The sequence below is a fragment of the Oncorhynchus keta genome, chromosome 35 (assembly GCF_023373465.1).
Source record: "Oncorhynchus keta strain PuntledgeMale-10-30-2019 chromosome 35, Oket_V2, whole genome shotgun sequence".
NCBI classification, from domain to species: Eukaryota; Metazoa; Chordata; class Actinopteri; order Salmoniformes; family Salmonidae; genus Oncorhynchus; species Oncorhynchus keta.
Window position 1 is genome coordinate 50,685,250 of NC_068455.1, and position 24,659 is coordinate 50,709,908.

Sequence of the window (24,659 nt, forward strand, 5' to 3'; positions counted from 1 at the left end):
GAGATTGAGGGCATCTAGCATAGAATGTAGGACGGCCGGGGTGTTAAGCATGTCCCATTTTAGGTCACCTAACAGTACGAGCTCTGAAGATAGATGGGTGGCAATCAATTCACATATTGTGTCCAGGGCACAGCTGGGGGCAGAAGGTGGTCTATAACAAGCGTCAACAGTGAGAGACTTATTTCTGGAAAGTTGGATTTTCAGAAGTAGAAGCTCGAATTGTTTGGGCACAGACCTGGATTGTATGACAGAACTCTGCAGGCTGTTTCTGCAGTAGATTGCAACTCCGCCCCTTTTGGCAGTTCTATCTTGTCGGAAAATGTTATAGTTATGGATGGAAATTTCCAGATTTTTGGTGGCCTTCCTAAGCCAGGATTCAGACACGGCTAGGACATCATGGTTGGCAGAGTGTGCTAAATCAGTGAGTAAAACAAACTTATGGAGGAGGCTTCTAATGTTAACATGCATGAAACCAAGGCTTTTGCAGTTACAGAAATCAACAAATGAGAGTGCCTGGGGAATGGGAGTGAAGCTAGGCGCTTCAAGGGCCTGGATTAACCTCTACATCACCAGAGGAACAGAGGAGGAGTAGGAGAAGGGTACAGCTAATGGCATTCTTTCTGTACCAAAGAAAGCAAAGGTAACTGAACTAAATGCCTCTCCCTATAGCACTCACTTCTGTCATTATGAAGTGCTTTTAGAGACTAGTCAAGGATCATATCACCTCAACCTTACCTGCTACCCTAGACCCACTGCAATTTTCTTACTGCCCCAATAGATCCACAGACGATGCAATCTGTTGGAAGAGGTTAATAGATAATGCTATTGAAGTGTTATTTAATTTGTGTTCTCTTTATGAAAGCAATTACAGGCCTTTTTGTGAAATGTGAAAAGAGAGTTTTGCTTATTTGGTAGGCTATGCATGATTAAAAAAATATATATATAACAAGCCACAATGGAAGTGCACATTGTGTTGGTTGGAATAGTATAGAAGAGTTTGAGAAATCATGTCATCCTTCTCAATTCATAGTTCTGAGCTTCTAACATTGTGGGTGCATGGGTCAGTGTGAATTGTTCATGCACATGTCTGTCTTTCAATGATAGGCCTAAGTGGATATTGATAACACGAAGGCAGACAAGTTATGTGAATCTGTCTATGTTCCCATTTTGGGTTGATTGCAGGCAGGGAAAGAAGGGAGGGCAATCAATGAGGTCAGTGAATCGTGATTCATTACCTACCACGAGGGCATTAGTGTCACACATACTTTCCCACTGCACACAGACGTCAGTTCAATGTTTAGTTTTGATTTACATTTGGTTGAGTTGTCAACTATTGTGAATTCAATGTGAAATCAACAAAACATGTCACCATGTCATTCGAGGTTAAAAGTTTAGGTAAAAGGTTAGGTGAAAAAAACACGAAATTCCCTGACGTTGATGACTCTGCAAATCCAATGAGTTTTCCTACATTTATTTTTGGGGGTTGAAATGATGTGGAAACAACGTTAATTCAACCATTTTTCCTCCAGTGGGTTGTCATGCTGTGCAGAGACTGCTGTCTTTATCCAACACGGCTTGTTTGGCATGTCTGCTAATGCTAAGCCCTGGTGGGGATTTTGATGTAAGAGGAATGAAAAGTAAACATGAGCAGCAGGTTCGTAGAGATGAATGTAACTTCAACCGAAGGCTGAGCAACAGACAAATCCCACAACACCAAATCCCACTGATTTCATAGAGCACACACTATTTGACCTTGAAATCATGACTGCATTCCTTTATGGATCTTATGTCCCAAAATGCCCTGATGTTTTTCAACCTAGTGATAGATTAGGAGTGCTGATTTAGGAATAAAGCCCCCCTCTTATTCCATATGGTTTAAAAGGCTAACCTGATCCTAGCTCTTCCACTTTGTGAATAAAGCACCGGTTTAGCTCCATTTGGGCGATTCCCCTTCTGTGACCTTCACACCTTCAATCTACATATGAAGGATCATGTGTAGGCCATTAAGTAACATCATTGAATGTTATTTCAAACATGCACAAGTATATCCATCTATATCAGCCCTATCTGTATAGTTGAAATGGTGCCATTGCTGTAACCACGGCAACTCCATCAAGGTCTAGTCTATCCTGTTATGGCATATGACGGCTTCCACTGTTGTAAACTATAACCTCCCTATTCACGTGGTTAGACCGACCTTACCTTAGGTTCCAGTCGTTTCTTTTAGATTAGCAATGTATTTTAGACTAGAACGATTTCTCAGTGAGATGGGAGGGATGATGTTGAGGTGAGCGCAGTTTGCAACCAGTTTGTCGGAGCTCCTCCTCAAACGTCGGATAGGGTATGAACATCACATTTGCTCAATGAGAGCAAGGGAACACAAAAGACGGAACCGAATTTCGACCTGGTGTGTTACGGTTGCCGTTCTATTTACCGCTATATAAGGTAAGACATTCATAATTACTGACACATCTGTCAATGTTACATATTTTGCGCAAATTACGACAACTGAGTAGTCTACCCACTGGGCACAGACCCCAGTGCAATGTCTAGTTTATATTTACATGTGGTTGAGTTGTCAACTAATGTGAATTCAAGGTTAAATCAGCAACAACAAAACATCTCCATGTATTTTTATCTAGTTTTAAAAGTCGGGGGAAAATACAAAATTCCCTTACATTTCCACGTTGATTCAACGTCATCACATTGCATTTTTGGGGGGGTTGAAATGACGTGGAAACAACATTGAGTCAACCAGTTTGTGCACAGTCGGTAATAATCACGCAGCTTTGACGTGTTATGTTTTAATGTTAAGCGGCAGGGAGATTTTGCTGCAGGACAGAGGCGCACGTTGCAACAGTCTGTTCCTCATATAAATGAAGACATACCATGCGGATATTTCAATGCACGATGTAGGCTACGCTAGAGAAGGCCAGTAGCCTATTTTTTTGCGTGTAGACTATTTCATTTAAACGCCAAAAGCCGTTAATAGTTTTTATATTGTAAAAGTATTTAGATTTCCGTGACTCAAGTAGAATCTGTCAGTTAACCACGTTTGCGACACAAAACAAGTATGCGCAACAAAAATGTCACATTTTTGTTACGAGAATAGATAGCCTAGCCCATGCAGAACAAACGCACATATGATTTGCTTTGGCTACGTTTGATCTGCTTCAAACGCCGCAATCCAATCATATAGTAACTATAACCGGTATAAAGGTGCCATTGAAGTTCGTTTTTAGGTCTGGGGCATTTGGTGCATCACATACCGAGTAGGCCTATAATTTTGTGGAATTTGGTTATTTGCAACAATTCTACCTGGATACCATACCATTAGTAGGGCGAATCTTTATTATAAATATTTTCTAATGAATCCTCTCTATCCGAGTAGGTCAAATTGGTGAATTATTTCCTCTTTTCACATACATAGCATGGTAACTACAGTGCATACATTCCTGTCCCTATTAATATGTAGTGTCATCTATATTTTTCAGAGGAAATAGCCTACCCGTTTTCCATGTTATTATTAGCCTTTATACAACTGGTGGGTCTAATCCTGAATGCTGGTTGGTTAAAACCGCATTCCAGCCGGTGTCTATTCCACAAATTACAATTTGACTGCGCAATTCACTGTCTCATCAACCCAGCCAGGAAATGTCTAAACTTGGCCTTCTCTATAAAAAGCATCTAAACATTATCTCACATTTATTTTAGCCTAACGTTTAGTTTTCAACAGCAGAGATTTGTATAAACCTTGCTGTCCGTCTCTCTGACATTTGCAACATTGTTTCAATATTCAAATCTCCAGCTGTCTCATAGTGATGAATGTGTCGGGACGAGACAGCCAGGCATGCAGCTTTTCTCAGCCCGTCGAAATCAGGGATCAGCTGGTATCATTTTTTTATGGCTATATACAAAGAAATGTCAATTGAAAAAAGCTCAAACTAAACGAAGTGCAGTTAGTTTGCAGTCTTTCCAGCTTCAGTTTGAAGTGATTTGAATATGTTGGTAACTCGTTGTATAAAACCGATAATGCCCTCAAAGCCGATGTTTGGAGGATATATTTTAGCTCGGGTTAAAAAACCAGTGCCAAAGTATTCTCCAAACACTGGCATCTCGGGCCTTATCACTTTAATATCTGGGTGTAATTTCCAATGCATGTGACAAGCAATGATTAGTCTATTATGAATTCAAACATTTGAAGATTTTTCCTCTGTTATTTGCTTGTTTCTGAAAAGATAAAGTAAGATATAAAGCTATTACCTCAATTTCTCTGCCTCTGAACCCATGTATTGCTGGTATATCTGTATCATAGCATAGGCCTTAATACCACAATGAAACATCAGAACATTGAAATGTAAAAATAATATTCAAGGAAATTGGATAACCATGGTCAGGACTAGGCTACATTGTGGTGTTAAATCCACTACAGAATTGAGGTAGGCATGTGACAGCTAACAGTTTGTTGCTACATGTTGAAGCTTCCTCCTTTTTCTCTTCAATTTCTATTCAAATCTTGTTTTTAGAGGCTAATATGAAGACACCGTTTGGCAAGCCAGACCCTGGAAAGCTTCAGGAATACTCCCATGTTGTTTGAAGCCCACGGCAGCACCATGTGTTGTGTCTGGTAACAAAAACCAGCTCACCCTCTTTCCAGCCAACCATTGAGAGTATAGAAACACACACAGCACATCACATCACAGTGATGGGTTTGGACCAACCCTGCTTGGATATGGTGGTGCAAAGGCCCTTTCTGGATGCAACGTGTAAGAGGCACCGTCACCAGAACCTGCTTAGAAAGCTGAGGCCCATACGAATCCTGGGTTTTGTGTTCAGCCTGGTAGCCATAAGTGCTATCTCCTTTTCCTTCAGCGCCTTGACATGGAGCTCAGGGACCCACTCGGAGCTGCTCCTGCCTCAAGAGGCCCTCCTTCAGTCTGGTCCTGCTCCCCACAGGACTCTACTTTCCACTCAGCACCAGAGGGATCCCAATGTCTCAGCCAACATGCCCGTGGCCATGAGGTCTTCGGCAGACGGCAACGAGAGCCAGGGGGACTACCCCGCAGACCTGTTCACTCTGGAAGAGAGGCGCCAGGGTGCTGTAGTGCTCCACATGTTTGGGATGCTGTACATGTTCATCTCTTTAGCCATTGTGTGTGATGAATTCTTCGTGCCCGCTCTGACAGTCATCACAGAGAAGCTGGCCATCTCTGATGACGTGGCGGGGGCCACCTTCATGGCGGCAGGCGGGTCAGCTCCCGAGCTTTTCACTTCTGTCATCGGCGTATTCATCTCCCACAGCAATGTGGGTATCGGAACCATTGTGGGCTCAGCTGTCTTCAACATTCTCTTCGTCATTGGAATGTGTGCCATCTTCTCAAGGGAGATCCTCAATCTGACCTGGTGGCCCCTCTTCCGTGACGTCTCCTTCTACATCATAGGCCTGATCATGCTCATATGTTTCTTCCTGGATAACTACATCTCCTACTGGGAAAGTATTGCTCTGCTCTCAGCCTATGCCACCTATGTGATCTTTATGAAGTTCAACAGCAATGTTGAGGGCTTTGTGAAAGGCTGCATGAACAAGAATCAAGTGGTGGAGGTGGAGGTTCAGCCGAAGGTGAGTCTCTTTCCATTCATATATTTTTCTTTATCTCTCTTTCCTCTCAGAGTTTCATCAACATTTCCTCTGCCTCCCTTTCTTATGAATGTGACCATTTCAATCTAGGCCAATTGTGCGCCGCCCTATGGGACTCCCAATCACAGCCGGATGTGATGCAGCCTGGATTCGAATCACATACTGCAGTGACGCCTCTTGTACTGAGATGCAGTGACTTAGGCCACTGCACCGCTCAGGAGCCCCCCTATGTTGTATCCCATAAAAAGTAAAGTCTATCCGTTGCCTGGTAACATACACTATATAAATGAATTCAAATCGAAGTCAGTCAGTTTTTGTATTTAATTGTTTCATTTAACCTTTATTTTAACAGGGAAGACAAAATGTGCCCTGTATATACAACATAAATATACATATTATACCCAAAATATATACAGTACTCCCGAGTGGTGCTCTCGAGTGGCACAGCAGTCAAAGGTACTTACATCTCAGTGCTAGAGGTGTCACTACAGACCCTGGTTTGATTCCAGGCTGTATCACAACTGGCTGTGATTGGGAGTCCCATAGGGCGGCGCACAATTGGCCCAGTGTCATCCGGGTCACGGTTTAGCCGGGGTAGGCCGTCATTGTAAATAAGAATTTGTTCTTAACTGACTTGCCTTGTTAAATAAAGGTAAAAAAATATATATACAATACCAGTCAAAAGTTTAGACACACCTACTCATTCAAGGGGTTTTCTTTATTTTTTTCTATTTTCTACATTCAGAGTATGAAAATGTATGAAAACACAATGAAAATGAACAAAATACACACAAAAAGGGGAAAAAAGCTATAAAATTAAATATATAAAAAAATAAAAAATTGAAGGATTATGAAGACTAAATACACAATGTAAAGGTTTGAGGACAGGGTTTTGTTCTCTCTGGATACCATTAGAATGGTCTTTGGTTACCACAGGATTCCATATGTGTCATTTCATAGTTTTGATGTCCTCACTATTATTCTACAATGTAAAAAAATCCCAAGAATGAGTAGGTGTATCCAAACTTTTGACTGGCACTGGATATGGCGGACATGCATAAAGATGGCAGCCATACATGTACTTACCACAAATGCCTAATGGGCTAAGTTCACTGTATAATACAGTGTTCCCCATTACTATTTTGTTGTACTTGCATTAGCATAGTAAACTTGATCCCAACTCTAGCTCAAAGATGGAAAAAAGAAAAGAAAAGTACATTGTGCTGATTTATTGGCACATTGAACCATGTTGCTATAGTTAATAAATTCTGCGGGTTGTGCTAAAACAATGTCAAATCTGAATTCCTCCATTTTATACACCTTTTCCATCAGGAAGTGATTTGAATCTAACATTTTAAAGAACTTTTTCTTTTCAGTTTATTAGTAAATAATTTGAAGTGGTTCTTTTTTCACTTATTGAATTGGAATTTCAGGTTACTTCCTGACTGACTTGACTGACTATTTGGTTTCGATATTTATACAATTTTGGGCTTGCCCAGTCCATGAACTTTAGTCAGCAGGTGTCGTTTGAATGCTTACCCTGTGCTCTGAAATGAAAATGTTTTATTTCATAATACCTCTTTAAATTGTGCTCAATTACAGTGCCTTCGGAAAGTATTCAGGCCCCTTGACTTTTTCCACATTTTGGTAGGTAAAAGCCTAAATCTAAATATTTTTTTCCCTCATCTACACACACTACCCCATAATGACAAAGCAACAACAGGATTTTAGAAATGTTTGCTAATTTATATAAGTATTCAAACCCTTTGCTCAGTACTTTGTTGAAGCATCTTTGGCAGTGATTACAGCCTCGAGTCTTCTTGGGCATGAAGCTTGGCACACCTGTATTTGGGGAGGTTCTCACATTCTTCTCTGCAAATCCTTTCAAGCTCGGTCAGGTTGGATGGGGATTGTTGGTGCACAGCTATTTGCAGGTCTCTCCAGAGATGTCAAATAAAATTTTATTGGTCATATACGTGGTTAGCAGATGTTATTGCAAGTGTAGCGAAATGCTTGGGCTTCCAGTTCCAACATTGCAGCAATATCAAACATGTAATCTAACAATTCCACAACAACTACCTAATACAAACTATACTAAGTAAAATAAAGGAATATAATAAGAATATATATATATATATGGATGAGCAATGACAGAGCAGCATAGGCAAGATAGTATAAAATAGAGTATATGAACTCGAAAGCAAAAAAATAAACGTCCTCTCACTTTCAACAGCATTTATTTTCAGCAAACTTAACATGTGTAAATATTTGTATGAACATAACAAGATTCAACAACTGAGACAGATACTGACCCCACTCTTCCACCAAGGCACCTGCAAGTTCCCATTTCTGGGGGGAATGGACCTAGCCATCACCCTCCGATCCAACAGGTCCCAGACGTGCTCAAAGGGATTGAGATCCGGGCTCTTTGCTGGCCATGGCAGAACACTGACATTCCTGTCTTGCAGGAAAATTGCACACAGAACGAGTAGTATGGCTGGTGGGTTTGTGCCCATAGGCGACGTTGTTGCCGGTGTTGTCTGGTCAGGACCTGCCTTACAACAGACCTACAAGCCCTCAGTCCAGCCTCTCTCAGCCTATTGCGGACAGTCTGAGCACTGATGGAGGGATTGTGTGTTCCTGGTGTAACACAGGCAGTTGTTGTCATCCTGTACCTGTCCCGCAGGTGTTATGTTCGGATGTACCGATCCTGTGCAGGTGTTGATACATGTGGTCTGCCACTGCGAGGACAAACGGCTATCCGTCCTGTCTCCCTGTAGCGCTGTCTTAGGTGTCTCACAGTACGGACATTGCAATTTATTATAGCTCTAGGAAGACTTCCAAACTTCTTCCATTTAAGAATGATGGAGGAATTGTGTTCTTGGGGACCTTCAATGCTGCAGAAATTGTTTGGTACCCATCCTCAGATCGGTGCCTCGACACAATCCTGCCTCGGAGCACTACGGACAATTCCTTCAACCTCATGGCTTGAGTTTTGCTCTGACATGCACTGTCAATTGTGGGACCTTATATTGACAGGTGTGTGCCTTTTCCAAATCATGTCCAATCAATTGAATTGATCACAGGTGGACTTTTTTCTTGTAGAAACATCTCAAGGATAATCAGTGGAAAATTGATTTTACCTGGTCTCATAGAAAAGGGTCTGAATACTTATTTAAGTAAGGTATTTCTGGTTTTTATTTGTAGTACATTTGCTTTGTCATTATGAGTTATTGTGTGTAAATTGAGGATTGGATTTGATTTAATCCATTTTAGAATATGGCTTTAATGTAACAAAATGTGGAAAAAGTCAAGGGGTCTGAATACTTTCCAATGGCACTATATATGGCTTTACATGCTGTACATTGAATACACCATTTTCTGAGTGGGATTTCAAGTAGTTTTAGATATGATTTATGATAAATTGTACAACCAATACGGCTTTTGTGTTAAACGCTTTACGACAAAGCTTTCTTAGTGTCCATCAGGCTTTCTCTAACCTTCACCTTGTTCTGAACACCTCCAAAACAAAGGTAATGTGGTTTTGTAAGAAGAATGCCCTTCTCCCCTCCGGTGTGATTACTACCTTTGAGGGTTTAGAGCTTGAGGTGGTCACCTCATACAAGTACTTGGGAGTATGGCTAGACGGTACACTGCCCTTCTCTCAGCACATATCAAGGTTTCCTCTATCATAATCGCTCCTCTTTCACCCCAGCTGCCAAACTAACCCTGATTCAGATGACCATCCTACCCATGCTAGATTACGGAGACGTCATTTATAGATCGGCAGGTAAAGGTGCTCTCGAGCGGTTAATGTTCTTTACAATTCGGCTATCAGATTTTCCACCATTGCTCCTTATCGGACACATCACTGGACTCTATACTCTTCTGTAAACTGGTCATCTCCATATACCCGTCCCAAGACCCCAACGGTTGATGCTTATTTATAAAACCCTCTTAGGCCTCTTAGGCCTCACTCCCCCATATGAGATATCTACTGTAGCCCTCATCCTCCACATACAACACCCGTTCTGCTAGTCACATTCTGTTAAAGGTCAAAGCACACACATCGCTCGTCTTTTCAGTTCCATGCAGCTAGCGACTGGAACAAACTGCAACAAACACTCAAACTGGACAGTTTTATCTCAATCTCTTCATTCAAAGACTCCATCATGGACACTCTTACTGACAGTTGTGGTGGCTTTGCGTGATGTATTGTTATCTCTACCTTCTTGCCCTTTGTGTTGTTGTCTGTGCCCAATAATGTTTGTACCCTGTTTTTCGCTGCTACCATGTTGTGCTGCTACCATGTTGTGCTGCTACCATGTTGTGCTGCTACCATGTTGTGTTGCTACCATGCTGTGTTGTCATGTGTTGCTGCTATGTTGTCTTAGGGATATTTTTATGTAGTGTTGTCTCTCTTGTCGTGATGTGTGTTTTGTTCTATATTTTTATTTCATTCATTTTTATTTTTAATCCCAGCCCCCGGCCTTTTTCCTTTTGGTAGGCCGTCATTGTAAATAAGAATTTGCTCTTAACTGACTTGCCTAGTTAAGTTAAAATAAATAAATACCAAAGTATTGTGAAAATGCAGTCAGAGCTCGCTCAACTCCCTCTACATGTTATTTGCTTGAAGTGCAAATAAAAACAAATCGGAGTCTGAGGAAAAGACGGACATGGACATTTTGTATATTATTTGCACTCAAATTACCCAACACAGTCTCTGTCTTTCTTTTTCTGATTTTTCATTTAACTACCATAGCCTGTACCAACCTTCTTGTAAAATAATTACATATTTAGCTTTTTCTACAACAAAGTAAATCAGTTTTTCCTCCACAGGGACATGACGCGACAAATTTTCTCAGATGTTTTCAGACTTCAAAAGTTTTCTTCTGTTTAGATGACACTGGCCTGCGTCATCCAAGCTGCCATAAAGTGTTCCTTTTTGGGATTAATAAAAATGTCAGTATCATTTTAGGTTAAGCTGGACATGTGTCCCAGTTTGACAAACAAATCCCTGAAAATTTAAGGAATCCCTACAAAACATACTTCAAGGTATGGTCTGTTTTGAAAATGTTTTTTTTTTCTTCTTCAAATATCTTAGATCTCAGTCCTCAAAGTATGATAAATAACACCTATTAGGAGACCTTTACTGTAAAAAACCTTAAACCAGTATTAATACCTTCCGCATGATGATTACAGTCCTCATTGCAATGGTCTTATTCCATCTGTCTCAGACATTCTCATTAAGAAATTCTAAGAAGCTTGAAATACTCCCTCGGGTTAAATTATGCTGTAAGATATTTTTGGTTTATTCACCAAGAATGACTGGGATCTTCCTTGTGATACATGTATAAGAAATCCATTGATTCAAAGCATTACTTCACAGAGTATAGAATGCTATGCTCAATGACACTGGAGGGCAAAGGGAATATATTCCAGAGTAATTTGATACCGTTGTTGAGATTATCCTGATGGATTTAGGTTACTTTGTGACACGAGATGGAAATTAATTTTGGTGATACTATCTCAGAAATCTGTATTTAAAACTAAGTCAGGATTTACTTTAGGTACATAAAGGATATTTCATTAGAGGTCACATAATACCGGTCATTGAACATCCAAGAGACTGAAAGATTTGCATAGCTTTCAAGGAAGTGAGATTCTAGTAACAAAGCTTTCAAAATGTAAAGAGGTCTTGAATTTGTATTTTGTACTCTGGCTGCTTCTAATGAGGGAAATAAACCTCATAAAATACAACAGGGAGTTCCAGAGCAAAGAGATTCTATTGACCTTGAGCTGCAATGCATGCTGAGCACCCGGATAAGACTACTGGAGAAAATAACAGAAAAACAAATCAAAAAAGGAGGGAGACCGATAAGTCGATCAACCTGGCTTGTGGAGCTGAGAGCAGACACATCTGTCATCACACATTTATGTCTTTCCTATCACAGTCTGCTGAGTAATGCCCCCACCCGGCTACAGACCAAGTGTAGGAAAGGGAACAGAAGATGCCTAGTCAATTATACAACTCGAAGCATTCAACTGATATGTTTTCATCATTTATCCCAACCCCTCTGAGCGGTGCGGGGGGCTGCCTTAATCGACATCCACGTCATCAGCGCCAGGGGAACAGTGGGTTAACTTCCTTGCTCAGGGGCAGAATGACAGATTAGATCCTGAATGTGAGAATCTATCTTTTATGTTTATAAATTTACAGTTGACATTTTTACATTTTTTTGCTTCATTCTATAACTGTAGGTATTAGTGATATGATCAACTGTAGTTGTATTTGGATGTTACAGTGGATATGAGCTATCAGGTAGCCTCTTTTTTTTTTAACATGATGGCGCCGACTGAGATGGCAGCATCGTGACGAGCTATTTTTTACGTCATTAGCTCAGGAATAATTTTTGTGTCATTGCACACAGCCGGGAAGAACTATTGGATATTAGATCGGCGGTAACTCACCAGAACTTCCAGCATTATGACTTTCCTGTAGCGGATCCGTTGTTTTCTCTCCCCAGAGCAATTGAACTTATTTCAGAGGCTGACTCAAAACAACGCTGGCGGAGAAGAGGTACTCGAGGCAGTCTTCTTGTCCGAATTAGGAAGAATGCCCACAGCTCCTGAGTATTTTACTCGCTAATGTCAAATATTCTGATAATAAAGTAAAGACACCAGGGATTGTAACATACTATGCTTCATGGAAACATGGCGCTCTCGAGATATACTGTCTGACTCTGTAAAGCCAGTTGGGTTCTCAGTACATCGCGCCGACAGGTACAAACATCTCATCCGGGAAGCAGAAGGGTGGAGGTATATGTTTTATGATTAGCGACTTATGGTGTAACTGTGATAACATACAGGAGGAACTAAAGTCCTTCTGTTCACGCGACCTAGAATATCTCACAATCAAATGCCGACCGAACTATCTCCCGAGATAATTTTTGTCAATAATAGTAGTGGTCTATATCCCCCCCCCAAGTGGATACCACGACGGCCCTCAAAGAACTTCACTGGACTTTCTAGGGAGTTTTTCCTAGCCACCGTGCTTCTACACCTGCATTGCTTGCTGTTTGGGGTTTTAGGCTGGGTTTCTGTACAGCACTTTGAGATATCAGCTGATGTACGAAGGGCTATATAAATAAATTTGATTTGATTTGACTTTATGCAAACTGGAAACCACATCCTGAGGCTGCAGTTATTGTAGCTGGGGATTTTAACAAAGAAGATTTAAGGAAAAGGGTCCTGAAAAAACAAGACTAAGGAGATGATTGTGGACTACAGGAAAAGAAGGACCGAGCACGCCCCCATTCTTATCGACTGGGCTGTAGTGGGGCAGGTTGGGAGTTTCAAGTTCCTTGGTGTCCACATCACCAACAAACTAGAATGGTTCAAACACACCAAGACAGTCGTGAAGAGGGCACGACAAAGCCTATTCCCCCTCAGGAAACTGAAAATATTTGGCATGGGTCCTGAGGTCCTATAAAGGTTCTACAGCTGCAACATCGAGAGCATTCTGACTGGTTGCAATCACTGCCTGGTACGTCAATTGCTCGGCCTCTGACCGCAAGGCACTACAGAGGGTAGTGTGTACGGCCCAGTACATCACTGGGGCTAAGCTGCCTGCCATCCAGGACCTCTACACCAGGCGGTGTCAGGAAGGCCCTAAAAATTGTTGAAGAACCCACCCACCCCAGCCATAGACTGTTCTCTCTACTACCGCATGGCAAGCGGTACCGGAGTGCCAAGTCTAGGACAAAAAGGCTTCTCAACAGTTTTTACCCCCAAGCCATAAGACTCCTGAAATGGTAATCAAATGGCTACCCAAACTATTTGCATTGTGTGCCCCCCCCAAGTTACTCTCTGTTTATCATATATGCATAGTCACTTTAACTATCCATTCATGTTCATACTACCTCAATTGGGCCGACCAACCGGTACTCCCGCACATTGGCTAACCAGGCTATCTGCGTTGTGTCCCACCCTCCACCCGCCAACCCCCTCTTTTACGCTACTGCTACTCTCTGTTGATCCTACATGCATAGTCACTTTAACCATGTTTACATGTACATACTACCTCAATCAGCCTGACTAACCGGTGTCTGTATGTAGCCTCACTACTTTTATAGCCTCGTTACTGTATATAGCCTGTCTTTTTACTGTTGTTGTATTTCTTAACTTACCTATTGTTCACCTAATACCTTTTTTGCACGATTGGTTAGAGCCTGTAAGTAAGCATTTCGCTTTAAGGTCTACACCTGTTGTATTTGGCGCACGTGACAACTTTGATTTGATATAATATCTACATATATATATATATATATATATATATATATATTATATATATATGCACTGCTCAAAAAAATAAAGGGAACACTAAAATAACACTGAATGAATGAAATATTCTTATTAAATACTTTTTTCTTTACATAGTTGAATGTGCTGACAACAAAATCACACAAATTATCAATGGAAATCAAATTTATCAACCCATGGAGGTCTGGATTTGGAGTCACACTCAAAATTAAAGTGGAAAACCACACTTCAGGCTGATCCAACTTTGATGTAATGTCCTTAATAATATCGTTTTGTGACTAGGGGGCAGTATTTTCATTTTTGGAAAAATAACGTTCCCGTAGTAAACAGGATATTTTGACAGGACAAGATGCTAGAATATGCATATAATTGACAGCTTAGGATAGAAAAGACTCTAAAGTTTCCAAAACTGTAAAAATATTGTCTCTGAGTATAACCGAACTGATATTGCAGGCGAAAGCCTGAGAAAAGTCCAGGCTTTCATCTTTTGAAAGCTCTGTGTTCCAATGCATCCCTATTGAGCAGTGAATGGGCTATCAACCAGATTACTTTTTCTCCGTATTCCCCAAGGTGTCAACAGCATTGTGATGTAGTTTTACGCATTTATGTTGAAGAATACCCGTAAGCGGCTACATTGCGCAAGTGGTCACCTGATGGCTCTCAGAGTGATTCTCACGTAAAATACAGAGGTAGCCATTATTCCAATCGGTCCTGCTGAAAAAACAATTGTCCCGGTGGATATATTATCGAATAGATATTTGAAAAACACCTTGAGGATTGATTATAAACAACGTTTGCCATGTTTCTGTCGATATTATGGAGCTAATTTGGAATATTTTTTGGAGTTTTTGTGACTGCAATTTCCGGGTGATTTCTCAGCCAAACGTGAAGAACAAACGGAGCTATTTCGACCTACAAAAATAATATTTTTGGAAAAAAGGAACTTTGGCTATCTAACTGGGAGTCTCGTGAGTGAAAACATCCGAAGCTCATCAAAGGTGAACGATTTAATTTGATTGCTTTTCTGATTTCCGTGACCAAGTTACCTGCTGCTAGCTGGACAAAATGCTATGCTAGGCTATCGATAAACTTACACAAATGGGTGTCTAGCTTTGGCTGTAAAGCATATTTAGAAAATCTGAGATGACAGGGTGATTAACAAAAGGCTAAGCTGTGTCTTGTGACTTGTGATTTTCATGAATAGGAATATTTTCTAGGAATATTTATGTCCTTTGCGTTATGCTAATTAGTGTCAGTCGATGTTGGGGAGTCACTAGATGGGCTGCCGGCCCAGATAGTATCCCTAGCCGCGTCCTCAGAGCATGCACAGGCTGGCTAGTATGTTCACAGATATATTCAATCTCTCCCTATCCCAGTCTGTTGTTTCCACATGCTTCAAGATGGCCACCATTGTCCCTGTATCTAAGAAAGCAAAGGTAATTGAACTATCCCTCCGTAGCACTCACTTCTGTCATCATGAAGTGCTTTGGTCATTTCAATTCTTGATATTTACCCATTGATTCTTGAAGACTAGAATTTATAAAGGCCTCATGAGCATAGCTCAGCTGTCGTTCTCTATAAAACACCAAAATATAAGGTTGTTTTTACTCCATTGTTTAAAGACAAGAACGTAAACGAACAATGTGAAGTTTTCTAAATATGTTTAAAACAAACTACTGACAGTTGATGTCATGGACTGGCAGTCCTTGCATCTAGAGCTGTCTACGAATTTAAGAGGGTGTAATATTCCCTTTGTCCCATCTCTTAATTGTATAACAAAACAAGTGGCAGGGCTGCAGTTTTGTTGTTTTTGAATACCACATGTAGTTTTAATGAAGCATTCATAAAAGACCTACATATACAGTGCATTCCGAAAGTATTCAGACCCCTTGACTTTCCCACAGTTTGTTGCGTTAGTCTTATTCTAAAATAGATTTTTAAAAAATTCCCCTCATCAATCTTCACACTATACCCCATAATGTCAAAGAAAAATCACATTTTTGCAAATGTATTATAAATAAAAACTGAAATATCACATTTACTAATAGGTGCCCTGCTTTGCGAGGAATTGGAAAACCTCCCTGGTCTTTGTCATTGAATCTGTGCTTGATAGTCATTGCTGAACCGAGGAACACTACAGATAATTGTATGTGTGGGGTACAGAGAAGAGGTAGTCATTAAAAAATCCTCTTAAACACCATTATTGGGCACAGAGTTAGTCCATGCAACATATTATCTGACTTGCTATGCCCATTATTACTCCTGAAGTTATTTAGGCTTGCCAGAACAAAGGGATAGAATACTTATTGACTGAAGACATTTCAGCTTTCCATTTGTTATACACATTTCTAAAAACCTACTGTACATCCATTTTGACATTATGAGTTATTGTGTGTAGATCAGTGACACAAAATCAAAATTTAAACAATTTTAACTTTGTGCTGTAACGTAACAAAATGCGTAAAAAGTCAAGGGATGTGAATACACTGTATAAGGGTGATATCATCATGTCATTAAATCGAGTGATTTGCAGATTGTGGCATAAATCTTTTTCCAACCTTTTTATAGTATGTCATTCTTTTTACAAATTATGTGAATCATTGATGTAGGCCGTATAAGGGCGTATGGAAACTTTGTAGATTTTTAAGATGTATTTTGTACTGAATCTGAATGTCAGTCTGAGATGTATTTGAGATTTTCAAACTATTTAAGTAAGTATATTATGCCCGTTTCTGTAAAGTGAGGAAGTCCAGTTTTCATTATACACCAATATTGTTTTGTTTCTATAGCCAGGTTTCCATCCAATTGGTGACTTTAATGGTGATTTTAATGTGAATATAAAAAATCCACATAAAGAAAAATGCGCATTTTCCCACCGCTGGTGTTTCCACCAAACTGACTTATTGTGGATAAAATTCAGTACGGGATGACGGTACTTTTTTGCAGACAAGCATCGTTCATCGTGTCACCAGAATAAGACCCTCAATATTTATTGGAAAAGAGCATCAAGCTCACCCCCGTGTGAAGTTCATCCTAACTTTATTAATTTGTACCCTAATAAACTGTGTGGCTTCCTGAGTCGTAGTGGGAGGATCATGCACTATATAATCTTGTGACTCCAAGTTTACTTCGATATGATGATTATTATATCAATATTTGCGCATAAAGGAGTTTCCGCTGCCATTTCTCGCATAATTAATTTCACATACACAAAAACATCCCACGATGTCGAAGAACAAATTATCTGTCGGCATTTAGAAAATTGTACCACAACTTCCTCTTTCCATCACACTTTTTTTTTTATACGGTATGACTTTACACATTACTCTAGGTCTGGGTTCATAAAATGAAAAAAGCCAGCTGTCGTTGTCGATCACTAGACGAGTCATATATGCAACTCAATTTAGCCCTGAGGGTCAATACTTCAAACTCAAACTGTCTGTTCCCAGTTCTGCTTTGTGCTTGCCTCTGCAAATTGCATAGGAGAGAAACAATTTGGAGACTGTATGCTCTTTCTAAGCCTTTGTAAGCACATTTTAATCTTTGAGAAAATCCTATAGCAAACCTTTAGTAACAGTTTACCGCTGCTGACAACACATCACAGTCTTGTTGACATACATATCTTGCATAACCTGTGGAGAAGGTTGATCAGTTGGAAATTGATTTTAGAATCAGCTGATGCATAGTAGCAAAATGCACAAGAATGTGTACCAACTATGTACCATTATGTTGTTTAAAAAGACGTGACATGATTGGCATCTAATCAGAAAGCACCCACCAATCAAAGCATTCCCTCTTAAAACTCTACGGGATCGGTGTCCCACCCGCAGGACGGTTGAGCTAATATAGGCTCATTTGATTAGCATGACGTTGTAAGTAACAAACAAAAAATCCCAGGACATAGACATATTAGATATGGGCAGAAAGCTGAAACTCTTGTTAATCTAACTGCACTGTCCAATTTACTGTAGCTATTACAGTGAAATAATACCATGCTATTGTTTGAGGAGAGTGCACAATTATGAACTTGAAAATGTATTAATACACCAATTAGGCACATTTGGGCAATCTTGTTAAAACAGTTTGAACAGATATGCAATGGTTCATTGGTTCAGTCTAAAACTTTGCACATACACTGCTGAGATCTAGTGGCCAAAATCTAAATTGCGCCTGGGCTGTAATAGTACATTATGGCCTTTCTCTTGCATTTCAAAGATGATGGTACAAAAAATGAATACATTTTTTTCTTTTTATCTTTTACCAGATCTAATTTGTTATATTCTCCTACATTCATTTCAAATTCCCACACACTTCAGTGTTTCCTTTCAAATGGTATCGAGAATATGCATAATATTGCTTCAGGTCCTGAGATACAGGCAGTTAGATTTGGGTATGTCATTTTAGGTGAAATTTGTAATAAAAAAAAAGGTTGGATCCTTATTAAGCTTGTCCATTACAGATTATATTATATACTGAGTGTACAAAACATTAGAAATACCTGCTCTTTCCATGACGTAGACTGACCAGGACAATTCAGGTGAAAGCTAAGATCCCTTATTGATGTCACCTGTTAAATCCACATTAATTAGTGTAGATGAAGCAGGAGAAGACAGGTTGAAGAAGGATATATATATTTTTTTTTTTTTACCTTTGACACAATTGAGTATGTGTGCCATTGAGGGTGAATGGGCAAGACAAAAGTTTTAAGTGCCTTTGAATGAGGTATTGTTGGTTCCAGGCACATCAGTTTTAGTGTGTCCTTTGAAACTGGGATTACAGATACCTGTGTGTCCTTTGAAACTTTATAAACTAGTGACCCACAGTGTTTGTCATTATACTATGATGAAGACAGCTTGTCTGTCGAAACAATGGTTATTTCATTTTTGCATCTGAGCTCTTAGAGTTTTTTGGTCATTTGTTTATTTTTTTAAACAATACAAAACATACACATATAAAAGATAACATACAAACATCAACAACATCACTCCTGCCCAGACTCGCCTGTTCTCACCATTTCACCAACTACTCTCCACAACATGTCCTCAAAATGCACCATTTTGTTCCTCTCTGTCGCCCACACTATTTCAATATTTAGATAATGAAGCACATGATTGTTCCATTGTCTTAACAATGGAGGATTGGTTCATTTCCAAGTTTGTTAAAATCAAAATATATTTTAGATTCTTGAAAGTAGCTACCCTTAGCCTTGATGACAGCTTTGCACACTCTTGTTATTCTCTCAACCAGCTTCACCTGGAATGTTTTTCCAACCGTCTTGAAGGAGTTCCCACATATGCTGAGCACTTGTTGGTGAGTCCATGTATTGACAGGGGTAGCATTTTATATTGAAAGTCAAGTTTTTTTTTCTCCAATAGAGTGATCAGGGAAATGCAACTATAGTTTTCCTTCACATAAAATACATTAGTGCAACACATTCAGCAGAAAATAGCTTGCTTTTCATCAGATGACAATAGAAGCGCAACTCTATTTGTCTGGCAGCCACACAAGTAAATGAGCTCACAATGAAAAAGCAAGGTATTGTTTTGAAGAAATTATGCATGGCCATCATATTACTAATGTTTATCGTGGAAAGAATGTAGTTGGCCACAATTCCAAATGTTTTGCTAATCTTGCATATTACCCGAGACAGGTAGACTGGCTACACCAGGAAAAGTACTGGAGAAAAGTAGCTACACAGCTGTCTGCTGATAGATGAGAATTCACAAACTGGCATTCTGAGTGGAGAAGTGCAACTGAAGCACAAAATTAGTCTGATGCTGAACAGAATTTACAATATGAAGCAGTTTAGATCTACATTTACACATGTATAACTTTATGTCTTTGCAATTTGTTTATTTTAGTTTGCACTCGTTAGCAGATTTAGCTAGCAGCCTCCATGGAAATGTGCTATTACGTGTGATAATTTTGTTAGCATTTGCATTTTTGGGCGCCCCCTTGTGTATCGTTGGGTCCTGCACTAAAACACACCATAGGGAACACCGGATAAGCCTCGAGCCCTAAACAGTTGGGCTGAGCGGGAACTGTACTTCCTCAGTGGTAGGGAGGCGAGCAGGCCAGAGGTGGATGAACGCAGTGCCCTTGTTTGGGTGTAGGGCCTGATCAGAGCCTGGAGGTACTGAGGTGCCAACTCCAATTCCAACCTATTCTACTAAATGTGCCCCCTAAATCTTGCAGATAGACTCCCAGACTGTTAACACAGCAGGCACCCGTCAGCTGTTCCGCAATTTTTGTTTTGCCGATGGCCACCGCGAGGCACTATACTTAGTCTTATTAATATAGCTAAACGAATCTTCCGGGGAAGATCTGAACGTTCTATGGACGGTGACAATGTAGACAATAGGACTTAGTTTGGGTTTTGGTTGTAAAAAGAGAGGAGACTAACCGATTTGGACAGCGAGTTCGGGTTCAACTATCATTCCTGAGATCTCCTCTGACAGTCTCATCTCATCCAAGGCCAAATCCACTGTAACGCTGTTAGACAGAGGAAGAAGACTGAGTAAGAAGATTTGCTCCACAATTTTTCTTAAACTGGCGCCTGCTTCCTCTCCAACCTCTCCCATCACAAACTCAGAAACCTCCTTATTTTGTTGATACGAGTTTGTGTCTACACCTGCTAATAACTAGCAGAAAACAACATTTTGACATTTCTCATTCTCAACTCCTGTGGCTGGACGCAACTCAGGCCTTATGGATGTATCGCCGCCTTGTCATCTGTCCCTATCCAAATGGCCTGTGCCACCTGGAACTTGCCTGCCAAGGATGTTGTCTCCATCTGCTTCTCCTCCTCCATCTTGTAGTGGAGTAGACGGAGAACAGCGCTGGTCCCATGTCACAAGTCATGGAAACTGAAGCCAGCGGAATGCTGCGAGAGGTTTGGAGCAGATTGACATAAGAAATAGCTTTGCCGCACTGGTGCCTGCTCTACCTGTGCCTCCATTGCTGGGATTATCTGTGTCTTCGACAGCTATGCTGACTCCAACTACGCTGACTCCAGCAGCGGCTTCGTCGTTGAGTTCGACTCCTTTCCCTCTCTGGATCTGATGGGGCACTGCCTGCTGTGGGAAGTCTAGACCTATTCTCGGGAGCAGCTGTCCTTCTTCTCTTGGGCCCGTGAATGGTTAAATTAATTGTGTGAGAGGTGGGAATGGGCAGATTTCTCCATCCCCTTCTCCGGCCATTGTATTTGGCAGTTCAATGGTGAGAAATGTTTCAGTCCCTAGAGGAAAAACATTGTGCTATCCAGGAGTATGAGTACAGGACATCAATAAGCTGCTCCCAAACATTTTAAACCTGCATCATCTGAAATTGGATCTATTATAGTTTGTGTGGGATTCAATGACATTATGAAGAGCAGCTCAGAACAGCTGAAGATGGATTTTAAAGAACAGATTGGGTCGCAGCTTGTTACCAACAAATGCCACAAATAAGGACATGTGCCCTCCTTAAATCATGGAATTTTAATGTTTCAGCAGACTTTTAGCCCTCCATAACTGACTTTTAGCCCTTCATAACTGGCTATGAAACTATTGCAGCTCTGTGGGTGTAACATTTATTGACAATTTTGATACCTTCTGGAAGCAAAGCTCATATTATAAGGAGGATGTGATGCACCCAAAACATTTGAGTTCCTGGATCCTCTCACATTATAAGGCTGTGTTGAGACAATGACTTACCCAGGCCCAACTCAGTTGTTCCCTACCATTGTGTCGCTGAGTTGTCATGACACCTCAGCAAATGTACATTATCCCAGGGGTGTTGGAAGACACAATGTTAGTAACCTAACTGATGTCCCTTTTACTGCCCTAAATGCCTCTGCTGATCTCACAGCTATTGTATGCCGTAATCATGTGCCTATGAACCAGAGTTATGTGCCTTAGTAGGAAGTCTACTGTGTGCAGCTTACCCTGCACTAACATAAATAACATGAGCATATCTACTTCTGCTTAGCTTCCCAGTAAAGCAATGTAAACAATCAAGCAACCCAGAAAAGTGCTAAAAATAGCTCATGTTAACATATGAAGCTTAAGAAAGAAGGTTAATTTGGACAATCTCCAGCCCTCAAAGAACTTCACTTGACTTTATGCAAACTGGAAACCACATATCCTGTGGCTGCATTTATTGTAGCCTGGGATTTTAACAAAACAAATCTGAGGACTAGGCTGCCAAAGTCTCTCGACCATTGCTATTCAAACTTCCCAACCCTTCTTTCGGCAAATCTGACCACGACCCCATTTTGCTCTTCCCGTCTATAGGCAGAAACTCAAACAGGAATTGCCCGTGCTTCGTACTATTCAACGCTGGTCCGACCAATCGCAATCCACGCTTCAGGATTATTTTGATCACGTGTACTGGGATATGCTCAAGGTAGCTTGCGAAAATGATCTAGATGCATACATGGATACGGGGACTGAGTTTATTAGGAAGTGTATAGGAGATGTAGTACCCACTGTGACTAAAACGTACCCTAACCAGAAACCGTGGATGGATGGTAGCATGGCGCAAAACTGAAAGCGCGAACCACTGCATTTAACCATGGCAAGATGACTGGTAATATGGCAGAATATAAACAGTAAAACATTTAAACGTGTTAACCCTCACAAGGATACCGGCCCAGACGGCATCCCTAGCTGCGTCCTCAGAGCTTGCGCAGACCAGCTGGCTCGTGTGTTTACGGGCATATTCAATCTCTCCCTATCCCAGTCTGCTGTCCCCACATATTCAAGATGTCCACCATTGTTCATCATGAATTGCTTTGAGAGACTCGTCAAGGATCATATCAACTCTACTTTACCTGCCACCCTAGACCCACTTCAATTTGCATACCGCCCCAATAGATCCACAGGCGATGCAATCGCCATCACTCTGCATACTGCCCTATCCCATCTGGACAAGAGGAATATGTAAGAATGTAAGAATGCTGTTTATTGACTATAGCTCAGCATTCAACACCAAGCATTCAACATTAAGCTCGAGGACCTGGGTCTCGACCCTGCCCTGGCAACTGGGTCCTGGACTTTCTGGCGGGCCGTCCCCAGGTGGTGAATTTAGGAAACATCACCTCCTCTCCGCTGATCCTCAACACTGGGGTCCCACAAGGGTGCGTGCTCAGCCCCCTTCAGTACTCCCTGTTCACCCATGACTGCTTTGCCAAGCACGCCTCCAACTCAGTCATCAAGTCTGCAGACGACACAACAGTAGGCTTGATTGATTGACGAGGCCGCCTACAGGGAGGAGGTGAGGGCTCTGGGAGTGTGGTGTCTGGAAAACAACCTCAACAAAACAAAAGGAGATGATCGTGGACTTCAGCAACCAGCAAAGGGTGCACCCCCTATCTACATCGACGGGACCGAAGTGGAGAAGGTGGAAAACATCAAGTTCCTTGGCGTACACATCACTGATATTCTGAAATGGACCACCCACACAGTCAGTGTGGTGAAGAAGGCGCAACAGAGCCGCTTCAACTTCAGGAGGTTGCGACGGTATCTTAGTCACTTAATGTTTACATATCTGGCATTACTTATATCTTAGAAAGAAGCACAAGCTTTTTGCTCCACCCGCAATAACATCTGTTAATCACGTGTATGTGACCAATCAAATTTGATTTGATTTAGAAGTTAGCACTGCAGTCGCAGACACAGATGGTCCCAGCGATGAAGGCGCAGGTAGATCAGGAACCAGTGCAGCGAACCTCTCGCAGTCACTCTCGTCCGCTTAGCAGCATGCAGCTGGCTTCGGTTTACACGACTTGTGACATGGGACATTCTTGCTGTTCTCCGTCTACTTCACTACAGGATAGAGGAGGAGAAGCAGATTGAAACGACTTCCTTAGCAAGCAAGCTCCAAGTATCACAGGCCATTCGGATAGGGACAGATGACAAGGCGGGGAAACACCCATTAGGCCTGAGTGGTGTCCTGCCATAGGAGTTGAGAACAAGAAAGTTCCAATCTGCGTTTTCCCCACAAGTTTGTGCACAATTGAGATTTGTTTGCAATGCATAGCCACCTCATTCCGGTAATCCTCCGCAAGCAAAACATTTCTGCATGTCCTGTCTCAGCCACTGCCTGTCATGAAGGGAATTACACCAAGGCTCGATTCTAGGCCACACACTCTTCTCAATTTATATCAACAACATATTTATTTGATTTAACTAGGCAAGTCAGTTAAGAACAAATTCTTATTTACAAGGACAGCCTAGAAACAGAACAACAGATTTTGACCTGGTCAGCTCTGGGATTTAATCTAGCAACCTTTCAGTTACTGGCCCAATGCTCTAACCACTAGGCTTCATGCCACCCCAACATAGCTCAAGCAGTAGGTAGCTCTCTCATCCATTTATTGCAGATGATAGTCTTATACTCAGCTGGCCTCTCCCCGGATTTTGTATATGCTCTACAACAAAGCTTTCTTAGTGTTCAACAAGCTTTCTCTGAACACCTCTAAAACAAATTTGATGTGGTTTGGTAAGAAGAATGCTCCTCTCCCCTCCGGTGTGATTACTACCTTTTTGAGGGTTTAGAGCTTGAAGTAGTCACCTCATACAAGTACTTGGGAGTATGGTTAGACGGTACACTGTCCTTCTCTCAGCACATATCAAAGCTGCAGGCGAAGATTAAATCTAGACTTTGTTTCATCTATCGAAAACGCTCCTCTTTTACACCAGCTGCCTAATGAAGCCTG

General features: G+C 41.1%; 1 protein-coding gene across 2 annotated transcripts in view; it reads left to right on the top strand.

Annotated features, from left to right (window-relative positions):
• Positions 1-2,258: 2,258 nt before the first annotated feature.
• Positions 2,259-24,659, top strand: part of LOC118368611 (sodium/potassium/calcium exchanger 2-like) — a 152,941-nt gene continuing 130,540 nt past the window's right edge. For both annotated transcript variants that reach the window (XM_035752868.2, XM_035752869.2), the window contains exons 1-2: positions 2,259-2,445; positions 4,527-5,620. In XM_035752868.2, the coding sequence (XP_035608761.1) occupies positions 4,706-5,620 (915 nt within the window). In that variant the 5' untranslated portion in view covers positions 2,259-2,445; positions 4,527-4,705. The remainder of the gene's footprint in view (positions 2,446-4,526; positions 5,621-24,659) is intronic.